The sequence below is a fragment of the Epinephelus moara genome, chromosome 6, assembly GCF_006386435.1.
Source record: "Epinephelus moara isolate mb chromosome 6, YSFRI_EMoa_1.0, whole genome shotgun sequence".
NCBI classification, from domain to species: Eukaryota; Metazoa; Chordata; class Actinopteri; order Perciformes; family Serranidae; genus Epinephelus; species Epinephelus moara.
This window is the reverse complement of record NC_065511.1, coordinates 38,177,304-38,204,512: the sequence shown is the minus strand read 5'-3', so window position 1 is coordinate 38,204,512 and position 27,209 is coordinate 38,177,304. Positions and strand designations below refer to the sequence as shown.

At 40.4% G+C, this 27,209-nt stretch overlaps 1 protein-coding gene across 1 annotated transcript; it reads left to right on the top strand.

Moving 5' to 3' along the window:
* The first annotated feature begins 8,467 nt into the window (after positions 1 to 8,467).
* Positions 8,468 to 24,534, top strand: LOC126391664 (neurexophilin-1). Its single transcript, XM_050046559.1, has 2 exons — positions 8,468 to 8,790; positions 21,132 to 24,534. Exons 1-2 carry the CDS (start codon positions 8,710 to 8,712, stop codon positions 21,927 to 21,929), a joined length of 879 nt encoding a protein of 292 aa, XP_049902516.1. The 5' UTR covers positions 8,468 to 8,709; the 3' UTR covers positions 21,930 to 24,534.
* Positions 24,535 to 27,209: the final 2,675 nt, after the last annotated feature.

The window sequence follows — 27,209 nt, the reverse complement described above, 5'->3', positions numbered from 1 at the left end:
TAAAGTTTTGGACCCCATACTATACTATGACTATTTTATTAAGTTTTGGTCGCCATACTATACTATGACCATTTTTATAAAGTTTTGGACCCCATACTATACTATGACTATTTTATTAAGTTTTGGTCGCCATACTATACTATGACCATTTTTATAAAGTTTTGGACGCCATACTATACTATGACCATTTTATTAAGTTTTGGTTGCCATACTATACTATGAGTATTTTATTAAGTTTTGGTCGCCATACTATACTATGACCATTTTTATAAAGTTTTGGACGCCATACTATACTATAACCATTTTTATGCAGTTTTGGATGCCCTACTATACTATGACCTTTATCCATGTGTATGATATTTTTATGCCATACTTTACTATGGCCTTTTTTTTAATGACATATTTGAAGCGCATAATACACTATGATGTTTTTTATGGCATACTGTACTATCAGTAATGTTGCTAGGTCCTGCATCCCTGAAGCATTAAAATCTGAAAGGACTCAGTAAACTTATCATATACTTGCCCAGGGGACACAACCTTCTATTTTCTCTGACATTGCTACATTTTGAATAACAAATTTGTGTTGAAATCATAGTAACAGTTGCGTAGTGTGACTTTAATTATTTCAGAACATTCTTAATCCAAGTGTCCGAGCAACCAACACTTGCCAGGTGCGACTATTCGCTGTGCAACAAATAGCTTTCTATAAGCTGTCATTCCTAACCTGAAAGACAGTTGTTAGGGGGGCACAGTTTGACCCAGTAATTCATATTAAATGTAAGCTATTAAAAGTGAAAGTATTAAAATGGACTGCAGCTGATTTAGTTGTTACACATGCATTTTTCGTCACGTTCAGGCCTACAGGCTGCACTTTGAGAAACTATGCTCTCGAGGATATAAGATACATTTAATATATGAGAATGTCTAACATTATACACCCCATTATTTTGAGACAAGATGCGACCTTGTACTTAAGGCAGTACTGACAGCTCAGAAGTACCAAGGTTGAAATTAGGTTTTCTTCCTCTGAAGGTAATTTAATTTAATTTTAGCGCTCTCACAGTCATGTTAAAACATAGAGGGTCAGCTGGCTGTTTTGAAAAATTGAATACCTCAGATTTTTCTGATCACGCTAAGAAATGCAGTACTTGTAAGTACTTTCTAGTCCAGTCTGTATTAGTACATTGTAGTGCTGTAACTATGTATTAAGTGTGGTAGTTTATACTGCAGTTATCTTTTGGGGATTTATTTTCAAGTGCCCCTCTGACTCTGTTTTAATCTTTTCACACAGCAAAAAGCCAAAGAGACCTCAGAGACAGAGGCAACAAAACAACCGACTAAAACCTCTGACTCTCGCCTACGACGGGGACACGGACATGTAGTCCTCCGGGAGACGCTTCACCGAGCACTTCACCTGTCACAGAGACCCACTTCATCATGCCATTACAGTGACGGACACGGATGTTTGCAGCGTGAATGGACACGTCACAGAGCGGAGAAATTACAGAAAATCCTCTTAGCAGAGACACTGGTGGGGTTTAACCATTTCAAGTAGAGCTCCATTCACTTCCCCCCCCCTTCCTTTTTGTTTTTTTTTAAAGTATTTTCTTTTGCAAGAGCCTTCGTGACCTCCACCATGTTCAATGAAATGCCTTTTTTTGCCCCCTACACTTCCGCAGTACTTTAAAGAAAGGTTTCAGATACAGGAGAGTCTGGGTGCAGAAGACAGACCCAGCTCTCAGTCTGTCTCTGAACATGGCAGCACAAGCTCCAACTCTTCCCCCGCGCTTTTCCGCTTGTCCCTAAAAATGCTGAGTAGCTGGAGGCTTAGGATGCTCTGACGGTTCGTACGTTGCCAAAAGTCACCGCAGGGAAGAGGAGGAGGGAGAGGAAAATCTCCATAAAAAGGTTTGGATTCCTTTTTCTCAATCCTCAACTGGGTTTTGACTCAAATCTCTTTTACAGTCTTGAACAAAAGGGAGGCATTTCTTCTCTTCTTTTTTTTTTTGTTTTGCTTGATTTAGAGGCACACAGGCCTGTGTTTGTGGGATAAACAGATCTGTACGATGCTGATGGAGGAGTAGCCTGCAATCAGTTGTTCATGGAAACTACTGCCTGCCTGCCTCCACCCTTTCTTTGTTTCAGGCTCTACATTGCACTATATTAGTGCAGCATGATATGCACATGTGACTTCTACCTTCTATTGCCATAAAACACTGCCTCTTCCACAGACGTAACCATAACGCAGAGGAACCGCTATCAACGCGAGGACACTCGAAGAAAACCGAAGGCGACGGGAAACGATGTTTAGATGTGTCACATTCTCCAAAACAGATGTGAATCTCAAGTAAATATATGTATAGATTTTATTTCTCACAACGGATTTTTTTGGTTGTAGTAAGGTACCTTTTGTGGTTTGTAGATTTCGTCTGGTGTTATCACTTTTATTTCTGCCCAGATGCAATTAAAGATTTAACTATGATATCAGCGGGGGACGTCTTTTAAAGAATCGCCTGCTTTAAAAGTTTTTTTTTAATCATAAAAATTCAGATTAAATTTGAATTCTTTATTTTTTTGTTTTGTTTTTTACCTACACTAGTAAGTTGTGGAAAAGCTGACACTTCGCGGTGATTTAAGAAAAAGAAAGAATAAATTAAAACCATTCATGTCATGCAAATGTCATTTCTGCCTTACTGACGTTAACTAAATACTAACAGTCCTGTAACACAGTTTTTAATACTTGAATGGGGCACATTATACACTACATATCCACATAATGAAGACTAAATTTTCTTTTGAGGTCACTTAGCAAAGTATACGTCAGAGTTTTTAAAACTTTTTCATGTAGTAATCCGTATGATAGGTGCTCTTTCAGTCACACGACATGAGGTGAAATATAGGTTAAAAAAAACAATCTGTACAAACAAATGATACAACATAATAATAATAATAAGAGAACACGCTTCTGCTGAGTTCAACGTCAAAGCAACCTGGTGTGGAGAATGTTTACTTTTTTTGTTGTGGGATTTGTAAATAACAGCAATTTTTTTATTTTTTTGGAAAAAAAATATCAAAGTATGTGTACATTTATTTTGTATTGCACAGAAAATGTTTAGTTTGAATATTGCAAAGTGGGTGTGTGATATTGCTGACTGTTGTTATCATGATGCAAGTTGTATGTTACGAAAAAAAAAGGAAAGACAAAAGAAGCAGAAAAAGACGGAAGGCTCAGCCGTTTTGTACAGGTTGTTTATATGTATGGGAAGAATTACTGAAAATAAATAAGGACACGGTTGTAAACACACAAAGAAAGTTATGGAGCCATTTTTGAAATTTTCTTTACATGTTCACAAGAGAGCAGAAGCCCTGAATAAAAATGTTCAAATTGGCATTAAAGGATAAGCTGGTGTTATTTTGTTTTTCTTTACTGTCAATGAATCCCATGAAAAGATATCGATGGTGTGTTAGCTCGTCAATTACTGCGCAACTGATACTGGATTTTTGAGGCTGATAGAGTTTTAAAAATTGATAAATCAACCAGTGGTAATTATTGTAAACAAACACAAATAATACCATGAAAATAACATCTTGGTTAGATTTTTCTTAAGAATTGTGACAAAGATAGAGCCAAATCACAAAATGAGAGTTAGTCTGGAAAATCTAAGTTCATTTTCAATTTTCAAAGTTATCAACAACCGTAAACCTAAATGCCTCTGGACGCAATTTGATAGACCTACACCCAATGAGAGCAACCAAACATTAGGTGGACCACGTTCATTTCAATCAAAGTTGCTCGGCAGCACAAGAAGCCAAAAAAAGTTCAATTTCCTGGGTATAAAATTACCCCTATCTAATGCATCCTGGGGCCCATAGAGCAGGCACACCAGAGACGTTTGCCAGAGGAGGGGCTAACTTTCCACCCTTAACTTCAATGGAGATAAAAAATGATTTCATCTTACGTCTCTTCTAGCCCATTGAAATGTTATCGGACTGAATGGATCAAATCCTGACAGTGAAACTTGTCATTTCGCAGGGGTTGTGACGTTGACCAAAAGATTTCTGATTTACAGACGTGTCTTTCACAATGTAAAACTATGGAGAAAAATTAAAGTAACGTTGCTGACCTGAAAGTTGCAATTTATCAGTTTTGCCACTATGTCAGCTTCAACGTGTGGTGCTGTTCTCGGGGGCCTGAGTGATACCTGAATGAGTGTCGCCATGTACGCCACCAGAATTTGAAAAAAACCCAGAAAGTTCCACATCAGCTGCAGCCATCTTGGTTGTTTATTAAAAAATGTTTTGAAAAAAGCCTCAACGGCGCTTCTCTTTAATAAGCTTGGTTTATGCTCGCAGTCACATCTCCAGCTTGAGAACGTAAGAGCCGAAAATTACGTCATCTCATAATTAGCTAGTTGTGATCGTGTAAAACACCCACATTAGATAAACAGTTGTGACTGGCCACTCCCATCTGAGGTCGGATGGAAATCTGTCTGAACAGGAGGAACGGACACATCTGCCAGAGCAAATAAAGCTGTAGGTTACTTGTGTAACCCCTGCTCTCTGAGTAGCATGAGTGAGTGTCTCACATTGGGGAACGCCTACAGTGTGACCTCATCAGAAGCTGCTATTGCGTTCTGCCAGCCAGTATTGGCTGGTATCAAGCGCGTCAGTATCAGGGAGGGTGGAGACACTTCGCTGTCTCTCCGGGACCTAGCTTAACTGCCCACTGACACCAGTGAAAAGCTCGGTCACTGGGCGCTTTTCACATCAGCGGTGTGTCAAGGGACTATATTCAACTTATCTTGCATTGTAACATGCATTATGACAACTTAATAAGGTTTATGTATGTTTTTAAATGAAGTGGAGGAGCCTACAAGTGTTTTGTTTAGTTTGTCTCAGAGGCTCCGCAGACTGCGGACTCCGCAGCTCTGCTCAGCTGTCTGCTGCTGCTGCAAGAGAAGTGTCCTTCTGCTTCTTCTTCTTGTGTAACCTTGTGTGTATTGGCGGTTAATACAGCATTATCGCCACCTAGTGGATTGGAAGCGCATTACACCTATAATGGGCTTTTATTGGGAAAAATAGCTCAAATGCGACCCCCAGTGGTAAAATTAGGTATATAATTCGATATATCGGTTCAGTTAGACATTTGGCTTTAAATCAAACCGGTTGGAAAATTTTCAAACCGGCACAAGCCTAGTTCCCAGGCCAACCAACAACAATTTACAGTAAAAAAACAATAACAAAAAAACTTGTAAGTGCTCTCTGGTGTGTAAACTAACACTGACACTGTAAAATAGCTTAAACCTAATGTGGCATTTTTATACTGTAGTTTCTTTTTACACATCAGACAGCACACACACCAGTTTATCTCTCTACACTCTCCAGCTTCCCTATCCTGTCTGTCGCTGTAAATCCATTCATTCCTTCTGAGGGCAATCTTAAAGTCTTAAAGTTTTTTCAATTCATTTATTTAGTTTTTTCATGGGATTTGTTGACAATAAAAAAAAAAGGAATATCACCACACTTCTCCTTTAATGTGCAAAAATCGTGTAAAGGTCACTTAAACAAGTAAAACAAGTAAATACGAACCAAATCCCCGGAGTTGAGTCCCTAAATGTTTCAGTGTGCTCTCACAGTAACAATTCTGTGTTCATTTAAGCAGCCAGTCTACATTTTAACATCAAGTTTTACATTTCGGTTCAGTATGTGTGTGTGTAGATTATAAAATGATTAATGCATTTTTAATCTTATTTAAGGGTCACGTCACTGATTTAACGTGTCAGTGTTCATTTAGTGAGAAGGGAAAAGGAGAGGCTGTCCACACACTGAGATTTCTGAGCTCCCACCTTTTTATTAGTGCAGCGTTTCGACCTGGAAGCTCTTTTGCAAACATCTTGTGCCTGATGCAACAATTCAGACAGAAGATGACATGTTTGGGAGCTCAGAAATTTCAGTGTGTGGACAGCCTCTCTTTTTCCTTTGTGACTGTTTCTTTCTGTACCCAGCTGAGGTTCAATGTGCATACTAGTCACCTAATCTTAACAATATTAATGTAGTGGTCACAATCTCAGCCTTTAAAAGCAGTTGTATTAAGTGTTCTGTGGCTCTGGAGGAGCTGCATCACCTCAAAGCAATCATTCAGCATCAGATGGGAAATTTTGGGACTGAAAATTTGAACCAGAAAGCCAACATAACAAACTAAGGGCATGGAGTTTTAAAGATGTGGGTGTTTACCAAGCAGGGAGGGTCTTACAAGAGATGCATTGCATTATGGGAAGTGTAGGATCCAGTGGTTTTAAAGCTTTACTCATTTAAAGCCCCAAAAATTAGCCTCTGCTGCTTTGTTTTTGACTATTTTTTAAATTTGTCTCACGCAACTCACACCAGCTTTAAGGAAGAATTAAGGAAGAAGTTAAGTTGTCTTTAATAGAGCTGTCCGTCTGTTATTGATCAGGTTTAGAAGCAGCTCTTATCGCAGATGTATGGCTTTATTCTTTCAGCAAAATTTAACTTCTAATCTTGCTTTTAAATGTTCATTTAAAAGAATACTTCACCTGTTCAATGACCATTTGTATCTTCCAATGCTCACTGCGTCTTGCATTGAATTTGTGAAGAAATTTATTTTTCTCATATGCCTCCACAGTGAATGGAGAATCCAATAAACGGAAACACCCCTTATTAATTGAAGTAAAGGGGAGCCAACAACAGCAGAACTATACCAAAACTCTCATACAACTTGTGCAGTATAATTCATGTCTTATTTATCCAGTCTTATGATCAGTACTTCCAAACCACATGTATTTAAAACATTACTATATAAAGCACTTCCTCCTATGAGAAGTGTGGCGCGAGCTCCAAACGCACACACTTGCCCAGGCACACTACTCAGACAATGCATGACTGTTTGTTTTCACGTGTTTAAACTGGAACATTTAAGCAAAAACACGTGTTTGGGACGTACTGATCATACGATTGGATAAATTAGACTTGGATTAAACTGCACGACTTGTGTGAGAGATTGTAAAGAGATGTTTTGATGTAATTTCGCTGTTGTTAAACATGGTCGTCATTTCCAATAATTCATAAAGAGTGTTCACCTTTTTTGGATTCTCAGTTCAGTGAAGAGGCATGTCAGAAAAACAAGAAATATGAAAAAACATATTTTCTTCATGAATTGAATGTCACACTGGGTGAGTAATTGATAAACAAATTGTCAATTTGCAGGTGAAGTTTGACTTTAATGTCGGCAGCTGAGTGGTGTAACGTACAATTCGCATTTTGGGTATTAAATAGTTAAAGTGAACAGTTGTATTCTTCCTTTGTACTATAGCCAAAAATTTATTTGATTGTTATTATTGATCATTTACATTTAATTTATTTATTAGTGTAATATTAATCAGCTGTAGTTGAGTTTTAGCAGTTTTGTTTGTTTGACAGAAACAAAGCAGACACTCATTTTCGTAATCATTATAATAATAATATAATTTGGAAAAACATGATAAACTTAATTTTTTAAAGTATTGTTATTATTATTTTTTGTCTTTATTAGACAGGACAGTCTTAGTGTGACGAGAGAGGCGGGATGACAAGCAGCAAAGGGCTGCAGGCTGGAATCAAACCTGTGGCCACTGGGGTAACGTTAAAGCCTTCATATATGAGATGTCTGCTTTACCCACAAAGCCACCAGGTGCCCCAACAAACTTAATTTTGACATTAACTCAGAATCTATTAGCTTCGTTATTTGCCATAAAAAACGTAAATAACCAGAGCGCCCACTAGCTCATTTGGTAAAGCAGGCGCCCCATGTGTCCCTGCTGCAGCAGCCATGGGTTCAACTCCAGCCCACAGCCCCTTGCTGCATGTCCTCCCCCCTCATACTATAACTGTCTTATCAGATAAAGGCAAAAAGCCACAAAAAATATCTAAAAAAGAATAACATTGAATAACCTAAATAACTTACTTATTCCTGCACATTACCAGTGATTAGCACTTCATAATAAATGTTGACAAGAAGCTGTTATTGAAAGCTGCAACACATCAGTGTGACAACTAAATACAAACGTGCAGTTTTTAAACTACATGTAGACACAAGAGGACTAAATATTCTTTTAATTTGGAGGTCACGTATCAGGATAAGCTGTAATTAAAAGCTGTTGTTGCCACGTGCTCAACATGAGCTCAGTGTTGCAGCTTCATGTCTCTGATGTTTAAGGTGAAAGAAGCCACTGCAGCTGACGGCCACTAGATGTCAGCCCCCGACGACGTTAAAAGAAAAGTTGCTTCTGAAAAGTCCATATTGTGAACCTCCTTCTCTGCTCCCCCCCCTTCTCCTCTCTCCCTCCCCTCATCCTCACTCACTCTATTTGTCTCTCCATCCCTCCCCCCACTCTTTCTCTCTCCCTCTCTCTGAACCTCAAAGCGCACCATATAAAACATCCCTCCACACTGACACTCAGATGTACAAACACCTCGCTTCTCGACACAGCGCCTCCAAAGCGTGCATCGAAAATCACCCCAGTAGACACTTGAAGCGTTTTAACGGCAGACACCTGACCCTCCTGAATGAGCCTGAGAAGATTCATCTCTGCTCTCCCGCCTCAGGACCGCCTCTCCTCACTCTGTATTTCTCCTACAAGTTCGGCAGCTGATCCCGGCTCAGTCAGAGGGAGATTGTTTTGCGCCTGAGAAGATCAAGGACAGTTTGACATGAGGGGGGACGCTCAACAAAGAGGCATGAAGACCTCATGTCTGTGGGCTGCCGCTCTGCTGCTGTCAGTCATCTCTCTGGTGAGTTAAATGTCTTTCTGATTTGACCTTTTTTTGAATTTCCTGATCATTCTGTATCTCTACAATTTGTGTGATTAATGTCCGGTGGCAGGAACATCGAGGAATGTGCGCAAACAGAAATTTTGATGAGTGAGTTTCAGGTTAGTGCAAGGACAACCTCACAGAAGTCAGAATTTATTGCTGCAAGATCACACCAGGTGCAGTCCAATAATGTGAAAGTCTGGAAATCATGACGATAAATGTCATTTTGTTGATTTCAGGCTCATTTTACTGGTGTCATAGCAGATTAAAGGCATGTTTTTAAACTGTTTTCCATAAATCTGACTCCTGTGATGACACATCTCACCTCTACAAACCTGATTTCAAACTGCTCCATGCTTTGACTCATTAACATCAACGTCACAAATTAACAAATGTCACTGTGAACACAAGCTTCCCAAATCCGAATCTGCATCTTGACAAATCCACCCGCACACAATCCCGCTGGATATTTCTCCCTCAGCACTATCCATTCAATCCCTCCTTTGCATCTTCCCCTCCTCTCTCCCATTTACAGACACACTTCAATAAGAATATATTTGACAGTACGGCGGAGAACAGCCTGAGCCCATTATGACAAACATACCAGAATGCTCCTAACTCAATGCCTTGACAGTCTGTGACAACCCAATTCCTTTAATCCTCGGAAAGACAGTAACCCCTCACCCACTGATAAATCTGTCAACAAAGCAATCAAAGCAGAACAGGAGCCACTCCTCTCTCCAACAAAAATTCCATAAACTTAATCCCCACAAACTTGACTGGCCTTAAAAAGCTCCCGTGGTGTTATCTGTGTTTAATTTGCATAGTGATGGAAAGAAGTCAATTACTATTAATTATTCTCTACAACTTAATACCCATTATCGAATTGAATTCACCGTCTTGAAAACCATAAACTCAATTTCACAGCTGACTAAGCGCACTAATCATTTCACCCCCCCCTTCCTCCTTTTTTTTTTTTAACTTTACGGAGCCTTCCTGCTTTGGAGGAACAACAAGGATTCTTCGATTTCAGGAGCAATAACATTAACTAACACGGATCCCCTTATTGTCACAATATAAAGACAAACATTAATCACCACGTACGCTGAGTTATACTGTATGTTTAATAGCATCATGGTAGTGCGGGCTGATCTCGTAGCATCACTTGATGGGAGTGTTTTTTTTCCAGACTGGGCTGCCAAATTGCTTCGCTATGCTTTAATGGGATGATCATAATTGTTTCGTACTCGGTGCATCCTAAGCTTTCGCCTGCAGCTCCTTCAACAGATTGACAGACCCATGGGAACCTCACAAACTTATTTTGGCCGCCTTTGAACCAAGTCGTGTGTGAAATAATATGATTATGCATTTTTCCTCTGGGTAAGTTGAAAAACTGGTGGCTAGTTTTTTTTCCCCTCTCTCTCTCTCTCTCTCCCTCTCTCTTCCCCCTTCTACCTCCTCCTCCTCCTTCTTCGTCGTCTTCAAACTGCCCCTGCTCTAATATCCTGCAGTCTGTCCGCGTATATAGTATTTATCCTCCTCAGAAGTCATGGTAATAATTGTGCCCTGGCCTCTCAAAGCGGTGCTGCAGTGATAGGACTCGGCTCCATCCACAGCTGCCTGTGATGTCTCGACACACTTTGTGATTTGTCATCATCTCTGACCCCCCTCAGGTAACACTTTGATATCACTGGGAGAGTATAGACCTAAACTCTTAGTGGGCGTCAAATGCCCTTAGTTGATCCATCAGCTCAACTACGCGGGGACCTCACAAGGCGAGACAAGTTAGATTCACTGTAAATGACTATGACGACAATCATATCCCGAGAGCACAGCTGGAAAATACTCTAAAGACGGCATCAACACACTAAGGACTTCTAAACTCTCCTCCTTTCTAGAAGAAGATTTCTTTTAAACTCCGATATATTTGGTTTCTCTTCCTGAACTCGAGTGTTGCAGTAGAAGTACTTGTGATTCATGGCATCTGAAGGTCATAAATTAGATTAAAATATGCTTTTGCTGGGAGGTGGAGCGAGACGTTAGAGTGACTATCTCATACCCAAAAGGTCACAGGTTTGATCCCACAACAGCCACCATATCCTTGAGCCAAACTCTAACCCCTAATAGCTCCTCATGCTTTAAGCCTCTCTGGATAAGAGCATCGCTTTAATAGCTTCAATTTTAAGGAAGTAAATAAATCTGAACAACTTTTTGCAGCGTGCTATTCACGCACAAAAAAAACATTAAAGGACAACAAGTCTATTAATTTCTAAACGTTGCAGCTGAACACACACCATCCAATCAAGATCGCAAAGTGGCAGCCCAAATCTGCTATCAGCCCGCTGCTCTGCTAAACTAGAACTGTCGCACTCACAAATCCTCCACCGCACAGCAGCCGAAGCATTCAGGTAAATGAAAACTGACACACACTTTCATTCTTCCTTGCAAGGTTTTGTGTACAGCCCACCGCCGAGTCATCTGGCTCCTGCGATGGTTCTATTAAAGGTGGAATTTGTTGGCTGCTCGGGGGTCCAGCCCATAGAATATCCTCCGAGCTCCCGAGGGAAGCCGGGGTTGTTTATCTTCCTGTTTCAAAGAGCGGACGCCTGCGCCTTATCACAGCCTCGCCAAGAGTAGATAGCATTTAGGTTTGTCCAACCGCCTGCCTATATGCTGCATCTGGCAATCTTGAGAGTCGTTTCCTAAAGGACTTCTGCATACCGATGCTGTTTGTGTTATCTTGTTGAGGGATTCTGCCTTATACACCGAACCAGGGAATAATATTAACAGACAGTTAAATGGGTTTTTGGGGGGCTGGGAGACTCCTGCATAACAAACTGCAGGTCCAAAAGTTGGAATAACTCTGAGCCATGAAATGAAAGCCTCTAAATATGATTGGGAGATACGTTTCAGTGTCTTTGAATGAAAATACTGTATTTCATATATACTGCAAATTGAATTTTTTACACTGCGGCTTTTGTGTGAAAAGGGGCATTCCACTGCGTTACGAACTCTACGAGCGGAGTTTGAAGGAATTTTACCTGAAAGGTCGGATCTTAAGAGGTAGAAGGATACTACGGACACTAATAATCAAGATATCTCTGAAATACTCCTTTAACGCTTACAACAACTGATTGCTTTAAAGCCCCTGAAAACTTGGTTTCATGTCTCAATTATTTCCCCATTTCAATTAATAAATATACCTAAATGTGCATATTATAAGGCAGGTTTCTCTCTCATGTCTTACCCAAAAACTCACTAGTTCAACAAAGGGCTGTGGGTGGAGTTAGAGCACAGAGGGGGTGACTTAATCCACTTTAATGTCCGAAAAAGAGCGTAGGACAACTGAACATCGAATAGCGGCATCTCCCATCTTATAAAAATCACTCTGCCAAACTCTAATCAATCATAACTCTAAGTACTTGCATGTAAGGTGTGTGATATTAAATAGTTCCAAATTTAACGTAAAGAGCAAAATAAATAAGTAAAGAATATACAACTATAGGTAACATTTAATTATGTAGATGCAAAATAATGAACAGAGAAAAAACGGATACGTCCTTACGAAAATAAATCTCAGCTTACATTCGTCCCTCTCAGATAAAATGTCCTCATTTCAAGGTTTATGAAAAATAAATCTCAGCTTATATTATTATAAGAATCTAACAATCTAAAGCTCCACAGATCTGCTACGTCAGGACGGTGCAACGTGAGTGAACAACCCAACAACTGACATCACGTTTTCCAGCTGAGCTCCGCCCACAAAACCCCCGTCAGAAGAGCTAGAAAAAACACAGGACATCTCTCGTGAACTGTTCAAACATTGGAAGAAAATAGTGTGTTCATGTGAGACCCGCTTGCTGATAGTAGAAGGAAAAAATTGGTTTTTAAAGGTTTTTAAATTTGAGCTAAAATTTTGACTCGTCAAGAATTTTACTTTTCAGAATCAGCAGGTCTTTCAAAGAATGTTACCTGTGTGTCTGCACAGTTTAGCTCATTCTAAACGTGATATTCTTGGTGACAGTTTTCTAACGCTGGTTTTACAGTTTTAGATTTTCAGATGTTCATATAATCTATTCGCAAACACCTGAAACTTGTTTGATCAGTTTTTAAAGAATGCTGACAAAATTCTATATTTTTCAAATTGTCAACAAATCTCAAGAAATGACGAAAACCAACGTGTTAGTACGTCTCACAACCCTTCCTAATTTCCTTACTTAGTCTCTGGCACTCAGCCTGAAGCCCGCTGATTCCTACTACAGACATAAATCTTTAAAAGTGGGTCACAAATATTTAGTTTCTTTTTTTTAGGCTCAGTTATATTAAAAAAATAGGCTGGGCACTGTAGTTTTCAGTGAACGTCACTCAAACAGGAGGAAATAGAGCATTTGTTTGGGACTATTTTCAGCAGCGGATTAATCCACATTTGGCGTCATAGTGAGTATTTGTGCCAGCAGGACGTCGTGTGTGTGTGTGTGTGTGATTAGGTCAAAATAAATACAGTGTTTGTGTGTGTTACAGTGCAGCAGCTCATTGATGTGTTTTTGGACAATAACGGAGCTCAATGGCACAGAGGAAGAAGATATCAGACTTTAATTCACACAGTATTTGTTAGATGGAGTTGCATTTTGTTTTCTACCACGTTTTTATTGTGAATTTTGCCGTGCTTTGTTCCGAACAATAAAAATCGATATGGATTTTGTAAATGTTTAAGATTCAAAAAAGACTGAGGGAGCTATCACGTCACATCTGAAACATACAAATTAGAAAGTTATCTGGAGCCTGGGAGAGAAGACAGAGCTCTTTATGGAGATCATCTGTGAATGTTTCGTAGTGTGAGCAGTTTATTTGGGATGTTGTTTTTTGTTTTGTTTTTATCTATATTTTTTGTGTTTTTCCTTTAAGTTTGTTTTGTGTTGTACACGCAAGACCAAAGGATGGTTATGGCATCACAGTGTTTTGTGGGATGGGCCAAAGACGGCATGGCGCCTGGGTAAAAATGAATGAATGAATGTCGGATCAGTTTATTGTTGGTTAGCTGGTTTGTCTTTCCATGTGGTTCGTTGACCATGAACAAAATACAGAATATCAACAGAGTCATTTCCAGGAGTAAATATAATAGTCTCTAAATTCTTGTGGGCATTAATATGAATCCTGACTCACTGCAGGTGTTTACTTTTTCTATTCTTCTTTATGTTCTTTCCTTTCTCTCTGTAAATGAGTTTCTATGATGTTTCCTTCTTGTGTTATTTATAATTGCAATTAATTTTCACAGTATTTTGTGATAAGGCACATTTAACGTGTTTTTTGTTGATTTTCATAAAGAAGTTCATCTAGAACTTATCAAAATCAGAAATCACAAGGTGCTTTTACACTGTCTTTCATTTTATGGTAAATATTGCCGTACAGTTCGTTGTTCCCTTGGGGAGTGTCACACAGTGTTATCCAGCTCTGCTCTGATTGGTCAACTCTGACAGTACACTGACGTTTAATCATGCAGATCACAATGATTGATGGGTGCATTTATGTCTACATTAGGGCTACAACTACCATTTTTTTTTAATGATTAATCTGCAGATCATTTACTGGATTAATAGACTCACTGTCCGGTCTATAAAATGCATGAAAATGGTCGTTAGTTGTTCTGTTTCCACAGTCTAAAACTCAAAGATTCAATTGTTTAAGTTATATGTAATGCCTGATGCAGATCTAATTCGAATCACTTTTTTTAAACTTTAGAGTGCAGTGCACAGATTTAATTTGTCTGACTTTACAGATAAACATTTTGCAAAATATTCATGGTTTGTACTGAAGGGGCTAAAACATGCAAAACCATTGCAACAGTGCTTTGGGACAGAGTTTACAAGGGTCATGAAATTCCTCTGAAGAGTCTGGTTGATTAATGGAATTGAAAAGAAAAAAATGTCTTTTCTTCATTCATTTATATTCTTCATTTAATCCCCCACATTTTTCTCTAATTTTCGTTTTATTTTTTGTGGAATTGTGGAAACTTTTCTCTTTTGTGGTCACTAAAAATAATTTAAATTAAACATCTGTGAGGCTTCCATTTTTTTTTAGTTTTTTTTTAGAATTAATTTATTTTATTTTATTCTATATATTTTTGAGGGGGGTGGAAGGTAGCTGGTGAAGGGCAGGGGTTGGGTGGGCAGAGAAAGCTGTGTATAATTATTTAATAAAATTTAATTTCTTTTTCTATGAAATTCAGTTCAAAAAAAGATATGTATAATAAAAAAGAAAAGAAGAAATGCTCAGAATTTAGACAAACGCAGCCTGTGACAAACAGTCAAAAGATGACACTGCATCATTTTAAGGGGCCACATATCAAAAAGGATGGGGAACACTGCTTTAACGACAACTGCTGAAATCAAAAACACATTTATAAAAAACATCACAGTAAACTTGAGTCAATTAAGTGCAAAATAAATCTCACTTTCAGCCGCGGACGATATAGTTTGATATTTAAAACCAAATATTGACAAAACCAGTATCTGTTAAACCCAGAGTTATCAAAGTGTGACTGTTGACCTTTACGCTGCCATGTTTGTTTTTCTCCTGTCCTTTATCCAGCAGCACTTTTCTCTCTGCGGTATCTCTTTCAGACACATTCATACATCTAACACACACTCCCACACTCCCTCTCACACACACACACACACACACACACACACACACACTCTCTCTCTCTTTGTGCGAGGCTTGCATGTTTTTGAAGCCGGCGAGAGGTAAATCTTGGCCCTCCGAGTGTTGGTGCAGTCAGTCGGGGTGTTCTGGATATAAACGTTGCTTTAGTCAGGACTGCCTCTGATCTGCCTAATCTCCCCGGGCTGGATTACAGGTTGGGCTCTAATCCGTGAAGTGGGGTCTCTGTGAATGTGCCTCTGAGTGCTCTAATCCAGAGACTGTCAGGTGCTTTAGATGAAAGCTAATTGCATGTCACAGTTTGGGGACCAGACATAACGCTGGCAACAACAGAGCGACTTCCCCACAACAACAACCGTGACTTCGGTCTGATGATGACTGGGCACGCACTTTAGATAATCTTGGAGAAAATAGTGAAGAAATCCCCTTCGTAAAAAATCAAGTGACACCTCCTCTTACAAAATTATTCATGACATGAAGTTGCAGAAAATAATGTTGCTTTTCAAAACACACTGCAGCAGGAAATCTAATTTCCTGCTTGACAAAGTGATAAAACCATCTGAGCCTTAAACCTGCTGCGATCTGAATTGTTTAGAAAACACTCTCTACATCTGCACCTAAAAAATTAGGTATCCACACACAAACACACACACATACACTCTGTCACTAATTAGCCTGACAGTCACTTAAACCAGCTCAAAGCAGTTTCCTAATATCCCTTGATCTGGTTTCAGGACTCCATTGAGACTAAAACCAGTTACTGAGAAGCATCAGTAATTACTGCACTACGAAAAATGATATTTCATTTCATCATTAGAGACCACAGTCTTTTCACAACTACAGAATAGAAATATTCATGAAAAATTAATGGGGCTTACAGTCTGGATAAGGGGTCAGAGGTCATTCATATGATAACTGCCAGTGAATTCATGTTAAACCTCACCAGGGATCAAGTGTTAGAAATCCATTTAACCAAAGACCTGCTCTGTATTTGGAGAGAAGGTCACGAGCTCCTCCTCAACATAAGTTTGGACCTTGCAACGCACAATGTGTATAAAAATCTGAGGTTAAAGCTGCAGCTGGTTATTTTTTTATAAAAAGAACTTTTAGTCATATTTGCTGAAACATCCAAACAGCCCAGAATATAATTTAATCATTGTTTTCTTTACTGTAAAATCACCTAAATATAAGAATCTTTGTGTTTTTGTAACCTTAGAATGAGCTGTTTTTATTTACAGTATGTAAGGAGCAGGTCTTTATCCGGAGAGATCGCCATGTTGCAGCTCCATATTTCTACAGTACGGATAAAGCAAACCCTCTAGATGGGGCCATTTGCATTTTCGCGTTGGCCACTGGAGTTAGCAGCCTCTCCGCGGCAAGCAGCATAAAAAAAACACAGATTTTGTTAACATGACGCTGCTTCTTTCAGTGTTTTACTGGTTCAATTCACTGGATCTGTTTGTTTTGGAGAGGAAGAGACCTCTGCGGGTAATTCGGCTCCTGGTAAAAACCTCCTGAACAATGAACACTGAAGAGATCTTACCGGGAGAAGTTTCAGCTGGTTGCAATCTGCAATCTTCACCCCTAGACGCCACTAAATCTCCCTAAATCTTAAACACTGCTCCTTTAAGTTTACTGTTGCGCTGTTAAATGAGAAAGGTTTTGACCTGCAAACCAACCAAAGCAAACTCTCTCATTTCACAGCTAAACAGTGCCCTAAAATATGTTCCTGGGCTGAGCGAGTACACCTTTTACCTGTGTCTTTATCTGTCTGACCAACTCAATTATCTGTATCTGTATTCTGAATGGGCAGAGTTTTAGATGGAAGTGGGTGGGAACTAACCAAAAGTTGTTTTAGCCTGATGGTAGTTGATCAGAAGTTGCTATGTTTGTAATCTACTATAAAAATATTTACAGAAAATCTTAGAATTAAGCTTCAGGTCATTTTTTATCACAAGAGTAAGAGACGAATTTTCCGCTCAACGCTGGTCTGTGTGCGTCCTGTTGAGAAAAGAGTTGAGACTCTAAATCTCTAGTTGAGCCGCAGCTGAGTTGTGCTACAGCCAAGCTGTTCACGCAGGCAGTGTGGCCGAGGTGTTGGGGACTCTTCTTCACTGATCGGTTATTCGGCTGCAGTAAATTCTAGCAAACGCCATCAAAAGCACAAAGAGCGGGAAGAGGAACCTGATTTTTTATTTTTTTTTAATCTGTCTCATATACTTCTGTGTGGACGTAGCGACAGTTTCAGCAAATATGGCAAAAAGTTATTTTTATAAAAGTACTAACTGTATCTTTAAGTTAAAAGTATACTATGCAGATTTGTTGGTTACTGTTTGTAAACACGCTTGCCCATGTATGGATTACTGAATGGGCCAAGAAGGCCCAAAGTGTCGGGGCCCCCTGGCCCTCAAATTACCAACCGGGAAGAGACTCAAAATTACCACAGAGAAACACAAAAAGACCATAAAAAGATGCAATGGAACTGCAAAATAACTATAAAAACAGGCAAAACAACCACAAAGAGACACAGACGACAAAAAAGATTCAAATGTACCTCAAAGAGACACAAAGCCACAAAAAGATTCATAACGACTAAAGAATAACGCTAAAAAAACTACAAAAAATGAGGCAAAACCAAAAAGTCTGTGTGTCTTGCCTCTATGTTAAAGAGGTGATGGGCCCTTTGCATATCTGCACCTATGGGCCAACTATCTCATAATCTGCCAGATTGACGTTTCGCCTTGATGTATTTGCGTCTTTATGGCACTCTGTCTCTCGAAAGCCTGCTGCTTACGGTCTGGTGCCTGGTCGCTACCTTTTCATTAAGTCCTGACCTCACCTGAGATAGACGCCCATAAAATAAGAGGAAAATAAGAAAGTGCAGGCAGAGGACAGAGTCTCTGCAGAATAATACACCACCACACACTGAGAGTAGGTCATAATTAAGAGGTTGTTTTTTACTAAAATCCTGCGTAGATTATCTTTTACATAATTTCTGACCTACAACACACAATGTAAATAAAATTCTGATGTTATGTTGTGTCAGCAACCATTACATAAAAATGCCGTTATTTGTACCATTTTCACATAAAACGAACATAAACAACTGAAACAAGCTGAAACCTGAAACACCATTAAACCTAAGAATAAAGCCTGTAATGTCATAATCGACTTTACAGCTGCATGGCTGATAGTCTATAAGAAACTGTTTCACTGAGCTTCTACATCCTAAGGAGCTTTATGTTTGACTATAATGGAGCCAATAAATCCTGAACAGGAAGCCTCCCTCATCCTCACAGTCCTTTATCTTTTTACAATACATCACCAGTGAGGCCAACATGACAGACTTTTGTTTCCAGCAATGGAAGACAAAAGGAGGTGTTCATTAATACGGTTTAACTGCCCCACTGCGCAGGGAAAGTGCTGAAATTCATATTTCTCTTCACCTCGTCACGACAATCACTCTGCACTGAAGGTCCTGCTGCTTTCTTTTTTCTTTTATAAAACCATCCAGCTGCACAGATTGGACTACCTCTAAAAGTTCTCTGGGTTTGAGAGGCTTTGATTAGACTCCATGTATAATGTTGCATTTTAAACACGCTCAGGTTGTGTTTGTCTGTTTGGAGAGGGACAGAGATGTTACAGTTTCTAAGCCACAGTCCCATCGGTTCATTCGCATCAGGTCATTCATCATCGAGGCCTCTTCAAAAACAACTGGAGGCCATCTTTTCAAACTCCTGCACTCTGAAGCCAAGCGCATAAAATGAACGCATACTTCAGAGAGAGATCAAAACTCCTGCACCACTTCACTAAGTGAGAACTCCAGTCCACACACAGTTTGTCTGGACTACACTACAACAATGTCATTCAGTGAACTTTCTGAATGAGAGAGGACCTTATTTTCAGAGTATCGATCGCGGGGTGAAGGTACAAAATGTAAACGCTTCGACCAGATAGATCTGCTGTCACGTTCCTCGGCCGGGGTTTGGACATCACTGTCACGGGCCTCAGCAGGGTGCACGGGGAGTCTTCGCTCTCTCATCTGTGTGATTGTTAGAGGAGAGACACAGAATGAATCATCAATCATCCATTCAGGCCACATTCAGCAGGTAATAGTCTGCTGTTGCATCACGTCTGCACCCGAGAAGCTCTTCATTCATCTCGATGTATGGCAGGAATACCCTTAATCTTGATTAGGACGAACATGCACGAGATGCTTCACACGCTGTGAGAGTTGGTCACAGCATTAACACCATTTGTCAGAGGTGCTGACATGCTGGTGAATGGATGAAGCTTGTTGGTGTTTTCTTACTGGTGCAAAGGTGACTGGTTAGTTAGCAGGATGTCCCGTCAACATGTCAACAGATTTCAACCAAAGAACTGCTCAGGGTGTGTCATCCCAACAGTAACACCGGACAGAACATCGACATTGGACAGGTCTGCAAAAAAGTTACGGGCTATCCAGTGGCTTAGTGGGTAGGCGCCCCATATACGAAGACAATGTCCTTGCCGCAAAACCTGCAGGTTCAACTCAAGCCTGTGGCCCTTTCTTGTATGTCATCCCCTTTCTCTCCCCATCTTACGCTAAGGGTGCTTTCACACCTGCCCTGTTTGGTTCGGTTCAATAGATCTCAAATTTGTTTGCCCCCTTAGTGCAGTGAATAGCAATCGCACTCGGGTGTGCACCAAAACAACCAGACTGAGACCTTCTTGAAGAGGTGGTTAGTCTTTAAGAAGGTTACAAACGAACTCGTTTGTGGTGAGAACACGTTCCGATCTGGATCTGAACCAACTGCAGTCACATGACACATTGTTTGGGTTAAACATGAGCATGTTACAGTCCTGGAGGATTATTAATGTGCACCTCCTCCTGTACTGCCTTAATATGCACATTCAGCACATCCAATGCATCAAAACATTGTTTTCTAGTTGGAGCCGCGCCTCGTTTTCAAACTGTATGGTTTGACTAAAATGAACAATGACAGCAATATAGTCCACGATGAGCAGCGCTAAAATCAACCTGCGTAGTTGTCCCTCCATTGTGACATTAGAAAGTGTCACATTTATCTTGCAAGTGTACTCTTCTTCAACGTTTGCTTTACTTCCTGGATTTTTCCCACATGGAAATTCTGACCAATCAAGAGCAGCTTTCTCACACAAGGCATTTGATCTGGTCCACTTGTAAATGCTGCCGTGAGAACACGAACCAACTCTAGGCAATTATACAACTTTAAAATAACATTAGCCCCTGATTCAGACCAAAGCAAGACAACTCTAGGTCTGAAAGCACCCTAAGACTTTCCTATCTAACAAAGGCAAAAAGCCAAAAAAAAAACAACCTGGGTTACATAAGGCTAAAGTCACTGTGACCTCACAAAACATGTTTTTGGCCATAACTCAAGAATTCATGTGCCAATTATGACAAAATTTAGATCTTCTGTGCTGCTGGGTTGAAGATGTGTGTGAAGCATCCATGTTTTAGAGTATGTAGCCTCTTTGCAGCAACATCCATATGTGAAGCATTGTCTATGGTCATGGCGAAATATGAGTGAGGACAGACATGGACATAAACTGTGACTGCAACCTGCAACTACATGAGGTGGTAATTCAAGTTTTCAGTAATGGTGACTTTGTGTTTGTTTGTTTGTTTGTTCTTCCAGGTGGCCAGCGCTGATTCACCAAGTTCAGGAAATCCTGACTTGAGAGAGAGCTCAAAATCCAAAGTGAAGACCTACTGGACTGAAAGCAGCAAGGCTGTCTCCATCAGCCGTCTGCTGTCCCAGACCCTCTATGGCAAAGAGAACTTCACCTCTCTGGACCTGAACTATGACGAGGCGGACTCATTCTCCAAACAGGAGCAGTGGAACTGGCTTTACAATGCTTCCAACCCCCGTGATCCTCGATCCAGAACGAAAAGGAGACCCATCGTCAAAACCGGCAAGTTCAAGAAGATGTTTGGTTGGGGCGACTTCCATTCCAACATCAAGACGGTGAAGCTCAACCTTCTCATCACTGGTAAAATCGTGGATCACGGTAACGGGACATTCAGCGTCTACTTCCGCCACAACTCAACCGGTCAGGGCAACGTGTCCGTGGGACTTGTTCCACCAACCAAAGCTGTGGAGTTCCAGGTCCACCAGCAGCACCAGCAGTACCACCACCATCACCACCAGCAGCAGCAGCAGACGGCACTGGAGACCAAGGACACCAAGCTGTTCAACTGCAGGGTTGAGTATGAGAAGGTGGAGAAGGGCACCAGGAACTCACTGTGTGCCCACGACCCCTCGCAGAGCTGCCCGCAGGAGCAGACCCAGAGCCACGTGTCCTGGCTGTGCTCCAAGCCCTTCAAAGTCATCTGCATCTTCATCACCTTCTACAGCACCGACTACAAGCTGGTGCAGAAGGTGTGTCCAGACTACAACTACCACAGTGACACCCCCTACCTCCCCACCGGGTGAGCACGTGACCAGACGAGGACGAAAATAAAAAATAAAAAAGACGCAGAGACAGGCGGTCGGGTCCTGAGCGATGTCAGATTATTTGAATAAATATGGACTCAAGACACTTGAAACTTGAGATGTTGACAGGCATTATTACAGCTAACATATCCTTGACGCAAGACTGATATTGCTCCAATGAACAGACCAACCCCGAGGTCATTATGGGAGCATTTAGGGAAGCATTTATAGGCTTGCAATACTCATATTATATGCATAGCTGCTTACATCGAAAGGAAATTCTCAAGCCAACCGTAAAAATATGCTGATTGTATTTATGTAAATATTGTGGGTTCCACACAAAGACCAGAAAACAATTTTATTAATGTTTTCTCCTGCTAATTTAGTTGTTTATGTTGATAGTGTATTTCCGTCTCAATCATGCTTTCTGTCTTTTCCAATCAGTCTCTGGTAATCATCGCAAACACGTAAATGTCAATGCAAATAAGAAGAATCTGTCAGTGTGCATTAGAGGGCATAATGGAAAAAGCAAACATATTTTGAGTGGTGTTGTTTTCTGCAGTGTGATTGTTAGAGTGAATATACCTCTCTGATATTGTTGTTGGAAATCTCGTCCATGTCCATGCATGAACCGAATGTGGTAAACAACTGAATAACGTCCATCTATATTTTCATGTTATTGCAGCTGTCAGAAATAATCTTCATTAAGTCGCAGGAGACAAAGAAAAAAAAGTATTTCTATTTAAATTCTGTGTTATGTGTTAGCAGTTTCAAGGCCGTGGTAAATGACACCAATGGAGGGCTCCGATCAAATCAAACATAAGCAAGTAAATGTCGCAATAAATAAATAAATAAAACTAGAAGACACACAAAACAAAAGAGATACAGATCATTTTCAAACATAACTGTGCTTCTGTTTTTCAGTCCTGCATTTCCATTTTAGACATTTACACGCTGCTCTTCTTTATGTGACTTACAACAAGTCCAGTATAATAAATTTCAACTCCTGGATCACTAACATGACAAGCTGCCAGTAGTAAGAGGTGTCAGAACCACAGTGCCCCCGCAGCATCCAAAAATAACTATCTGTAAGCACTGGAGTAATCATTTATATTTAAAAAAAAAAAGAGTGAGATGATGAGAGAAAAAAAAAACAAGGTCAAAAGTGTTTCAAAGTGTTTAAAAAATAGATATCAGAACAAGCAGGAGACGTGGAAGTGATCATTTCATCTAACAGAGGCTGAAACAGAACAAACAGTGTTGAAATGTGAGATGTGGTACAGTGTGGTTTGTTGCCTTAGAGCAGACAGGACATACATTAAACAGCAGGTGCTAATCACACATTCCACCTATCACACGCTCGCACCTCTGGTTATCCAAAAAAAAAAAGGGGGGGGGGGAAATCTGGATGAGACTAGCTGTTAATGATATTGGATGTTCCAATTGGCTATTAAACCTTCATTACATAAATTGGGAGCCAGTGGCTCCACGTGAAGCATTTAGAGGAAATGAACACAGTGTAAGTGGGAGCTCTGCAGAGTCAACACCATAGAAAGAATGAATTAAAGTGCCGATGGAAAACCTGTTTTAAAAAAAAAAAAAAAAAAAAGCACAAATGTGCACCTAGGGGCGCAATCACTGCTGTCTATTTAAATTCAGTGCTCTTTCACAGGGTACGCTATGGTATACGCAACACAGTAACTGCTAATGGCAGCCTGGACGACATCCAATATGCCAACATGGGGTGTATTTTCTGACAAGGCAGGCCAAAGAATAGGGGCCTGCCTGTGGGATGAGTGAGCATAAAGAGGAATTTATGATGTGGAGGAACAAGGCTGGCAGAAATCACTGGAAGCACCTGACTCGTAAATTGAGAGCATGTTTCTGTCACCGAGAAGAAGGAATGACTAATGTCTCAGATTGCTGTTTGGGCCAGTTCTTTCATCTCAATAAAATGACTTTGATATCTCCCCACCCCTACCCAAATGTGCCAGGGACAGTTTGTTCAGCTTCAAAGAACTAAAGCAGCACTTTGCGGAGACAATGCAGCCTCATTATGCACATAATCTTACAAGTGTAAACAGTCTGGCACAAAAGTGTTTGGGTGTGAGCGCTACTGAGAGATGGATCTGTCCCCTGACTAATGTCGGCTGAGGGCAAATGCAACGCACCATGTTGTGTACTGTCTAAAGCCCGATTAATAATCCACATCTGTACTTCTTTACAGAGGCTAACTGCAGTAACCAACACTGAGGAAAATAGCTTCTACGTTTCTGGAGTGTCCAGCTAAATGTGTTACAGGTAGAAAAGTGGTGATGTGTTTATGAAATAGGTATTAATTATTATAATTTTAAGGTCTACAAACCATCAAAGATTTCACCTACCCCTTTGAAGTTACTGCACTCTGCCTTTGTATGACCTGAAGCACCTGTACAGGATTTTGCGATTACAGCAAATTTCACCAGCCCCTGTAATTTACTGCAAATTTGAAATAACTAAAAAATAAAATGGGCAAAATCTCATATCACTTGTACACCCCCTCCTCAGAGTGCTTTCACATCTGCCCTGTTTGGTTCGGTTCAATCAAACTCAAGTTCGTTTGCCATCTAAGTGCGGTTAGTTTGAGCAGGTGTGAACACTGCAATCACACTCAGGTGTGCACCAAAACAACCGGACGGAGACCTTCTTGAAGAGGTGGTCTCAGTCCGGTTACAAACGAACTCTGGTGCAGTTTGTTTGTGGTGAGAACGTGTTCCGACCTGGCTAACGTTACCCAAAGTTTGTTAACAGCTTTAATGGCAGAGCCAAGCCGTTTCAGTGTCTGTGCAAGTTTGGTGTCAGATGTTAGCTGCTGCTGCTGCTGCTGCTGCTGTGTTAGTCCGTGCTAACCGGGAAGAGAGAGCAGGAGGAGAGCAGCTCATGGACATGGACGTACATCAAACAGCAGCAGATTGTCGGCAATAAGTCTACTACAGTGGGAAAAACAGAATGCTCCTAAGAAAAGGCTCCTAATCTGAGAGAGCATGGCAACTATTTTTGTAACTTGCACTTGGCCCAGCATTTACATTGCAAAAAACGCTTAAAAAACATCACATGCATTGTAATTTTTACAAATGCTGCCAGGAAGTCAGGCATTTCAGGCAGCAACAATCCCAAAAACAGCCCGCAACGTGCAGCAACTACAAATTTTAGCATCTTAGTATGAAAAAAAAATTTCATTTCTTATTTTGTTTCATTTATAGATGTGTGTTTCAAAAGTAGTAACAGAGATTTTTTTAAGCAACCTTGAGGTGTTATTTTCTTTAATATTCACCTCATAAGGTTTGACCTAAATTAGGATTTTCTGACATCATCATCTTTGTCACTGATTTTGCTGAAGTCATGGTCAAGTTATCAGTGATTTGTTTGTTGACAATCCTCATTCTCACATTCACCATTATCTGTAATGCGCTTTCTGCAGTTCCCTCTGCTCAAAAGAATCATAACTCTCCAGGGACCCACAGTAGAGCGCAGTAACTACATTCACTGCCTCAGGCTTTGGTTGGATTTAGTCGTTGCTGAAATTTCTACACCCTACAGACAGAATCATCGTAGCGTCACACTAACGCTTTGAGGTAGACAACCGGCAATTCTTCAGAACTGCAGAGATATTTAAAATCACAATTATTTCTGTTGTCACATTCAGACATAACTGGAACATTTAAAGATATTTACTTTAACACGGTGGTCTGTCCGACCAAACTGACATTTCTGCTGTGGTTATTTTATGTAGCGTGTTACTTTCCTAGTGTCGAAAACTAAATAATGTGCCGCTGTGGATGGAGCTGCAGCAAAATGTCAGCCACCTAAAAAGACCAACTGCAACTAAATGAGCAGGCAGCTCTTTTAAAAACAGAAAACACTGCTGATAAAGCGGCTGTGTGCTACCAGCCCAGTACCAAACAGCAGACAGACAAAGTTAGCTACTAGCTGGTGAACATAATGGAGCATTCAGCAGCTAAAGAGGCAGATATTCCCCTCAGGAGCTGGTAGAAAGCAAAGGAGCGTGAATATTCAACTTCCATTCTCCAGGTGGCCAGAAACACAGCTCTAAAGGAATACAAACGTTTCTCTGTGTCTGCTGGAAGTGTAAATAAAGAGGAAGCTAACACATTTGCCATGTCAGCTCTTTGAGACCATGATCTGTCGGTGTTTACAGATTGTTGCGCTGCCCCCAAGTTGCCAAACACATCAATTAATGCAGGTTTAATAGAGTGAAAAAAGGAAAAATCTGCACTTTTATGTTTTGAAAATCTAATATTAATTTCTGTTTTATTTCTGTAATTAAGAATATTACTGATTTAAAACAGTCTTCAGCATCTGGAAATATTAATATCTTAGATTTAGCTGTTTAGTCTAGTATTATTCCCTTTATTAAAACATCTGTCAGTCATTTTTGGGAGCGACTGCAGGTTCCAGTTTGATGTTTTGCCTTTTAGCACTACGAGCTAATCTTCTGCTAACTTTCAGATCGCTGATTTTACTTTTAATACAGCTCAATCAAATAATTAAACAGAGGGAAGGCAGACTGTAGAGTTCTATAATTAAAATTTAGGAAATTAAACTCGAGCCGATCTCAAATGTCTAATAACCTAAATCCCGCAGCAAATCTCTCTCACAGAGTAATTTGCACAAGTGGGAAGAGGTTGGATTCATTTAACTCCTCTTTAAAGCCAACATTTCTTAAATTATGCTAATTTCAAAGCACCATTTTACCCGGCAACAAGAAAAACTAGCGGTTTCCTCGAAGAAATTTAACGAGCTCTGTGTGTGTGAATGAAACGAACAGCATTACAAGCCAGCAGTGTGTGGACGCCTAAGTTATCTTTGGGCCCAGATCTTCTCCCTCGGTTCAGTTGTCCTGGGCCGGAGCCATTCATGCCTGCCGTCTATCCCCTAGCTCGCCCACAATCCCTGATTAATGTGGTCTGGGCGGGAGCTGTCAGAAATGGCAGAGAGAATCATGGGATTTCTCCTTCAGAGTCCCAATGACACCCAGCAGCTGCAGGAGTAAACAGATGACTAACCACTGGCCTTTTGGCAGCCTGTGGAGATTCACACGGAGGGAGGGCTGCGAACGTTGCTTTGACATTTAGGTGGATTAGAAAGTTCTTGGGTTCTGCTCTCGTGGTGTCAGAGGTGGTTGGCATAGTAATTATTTGCGTCTTGGTTTTTCTTCCGCTTGACCCCCAACCAGCAGTGAAGACGTAGAGCTCCGTTTTTTTTTTATCCCCACTCAGA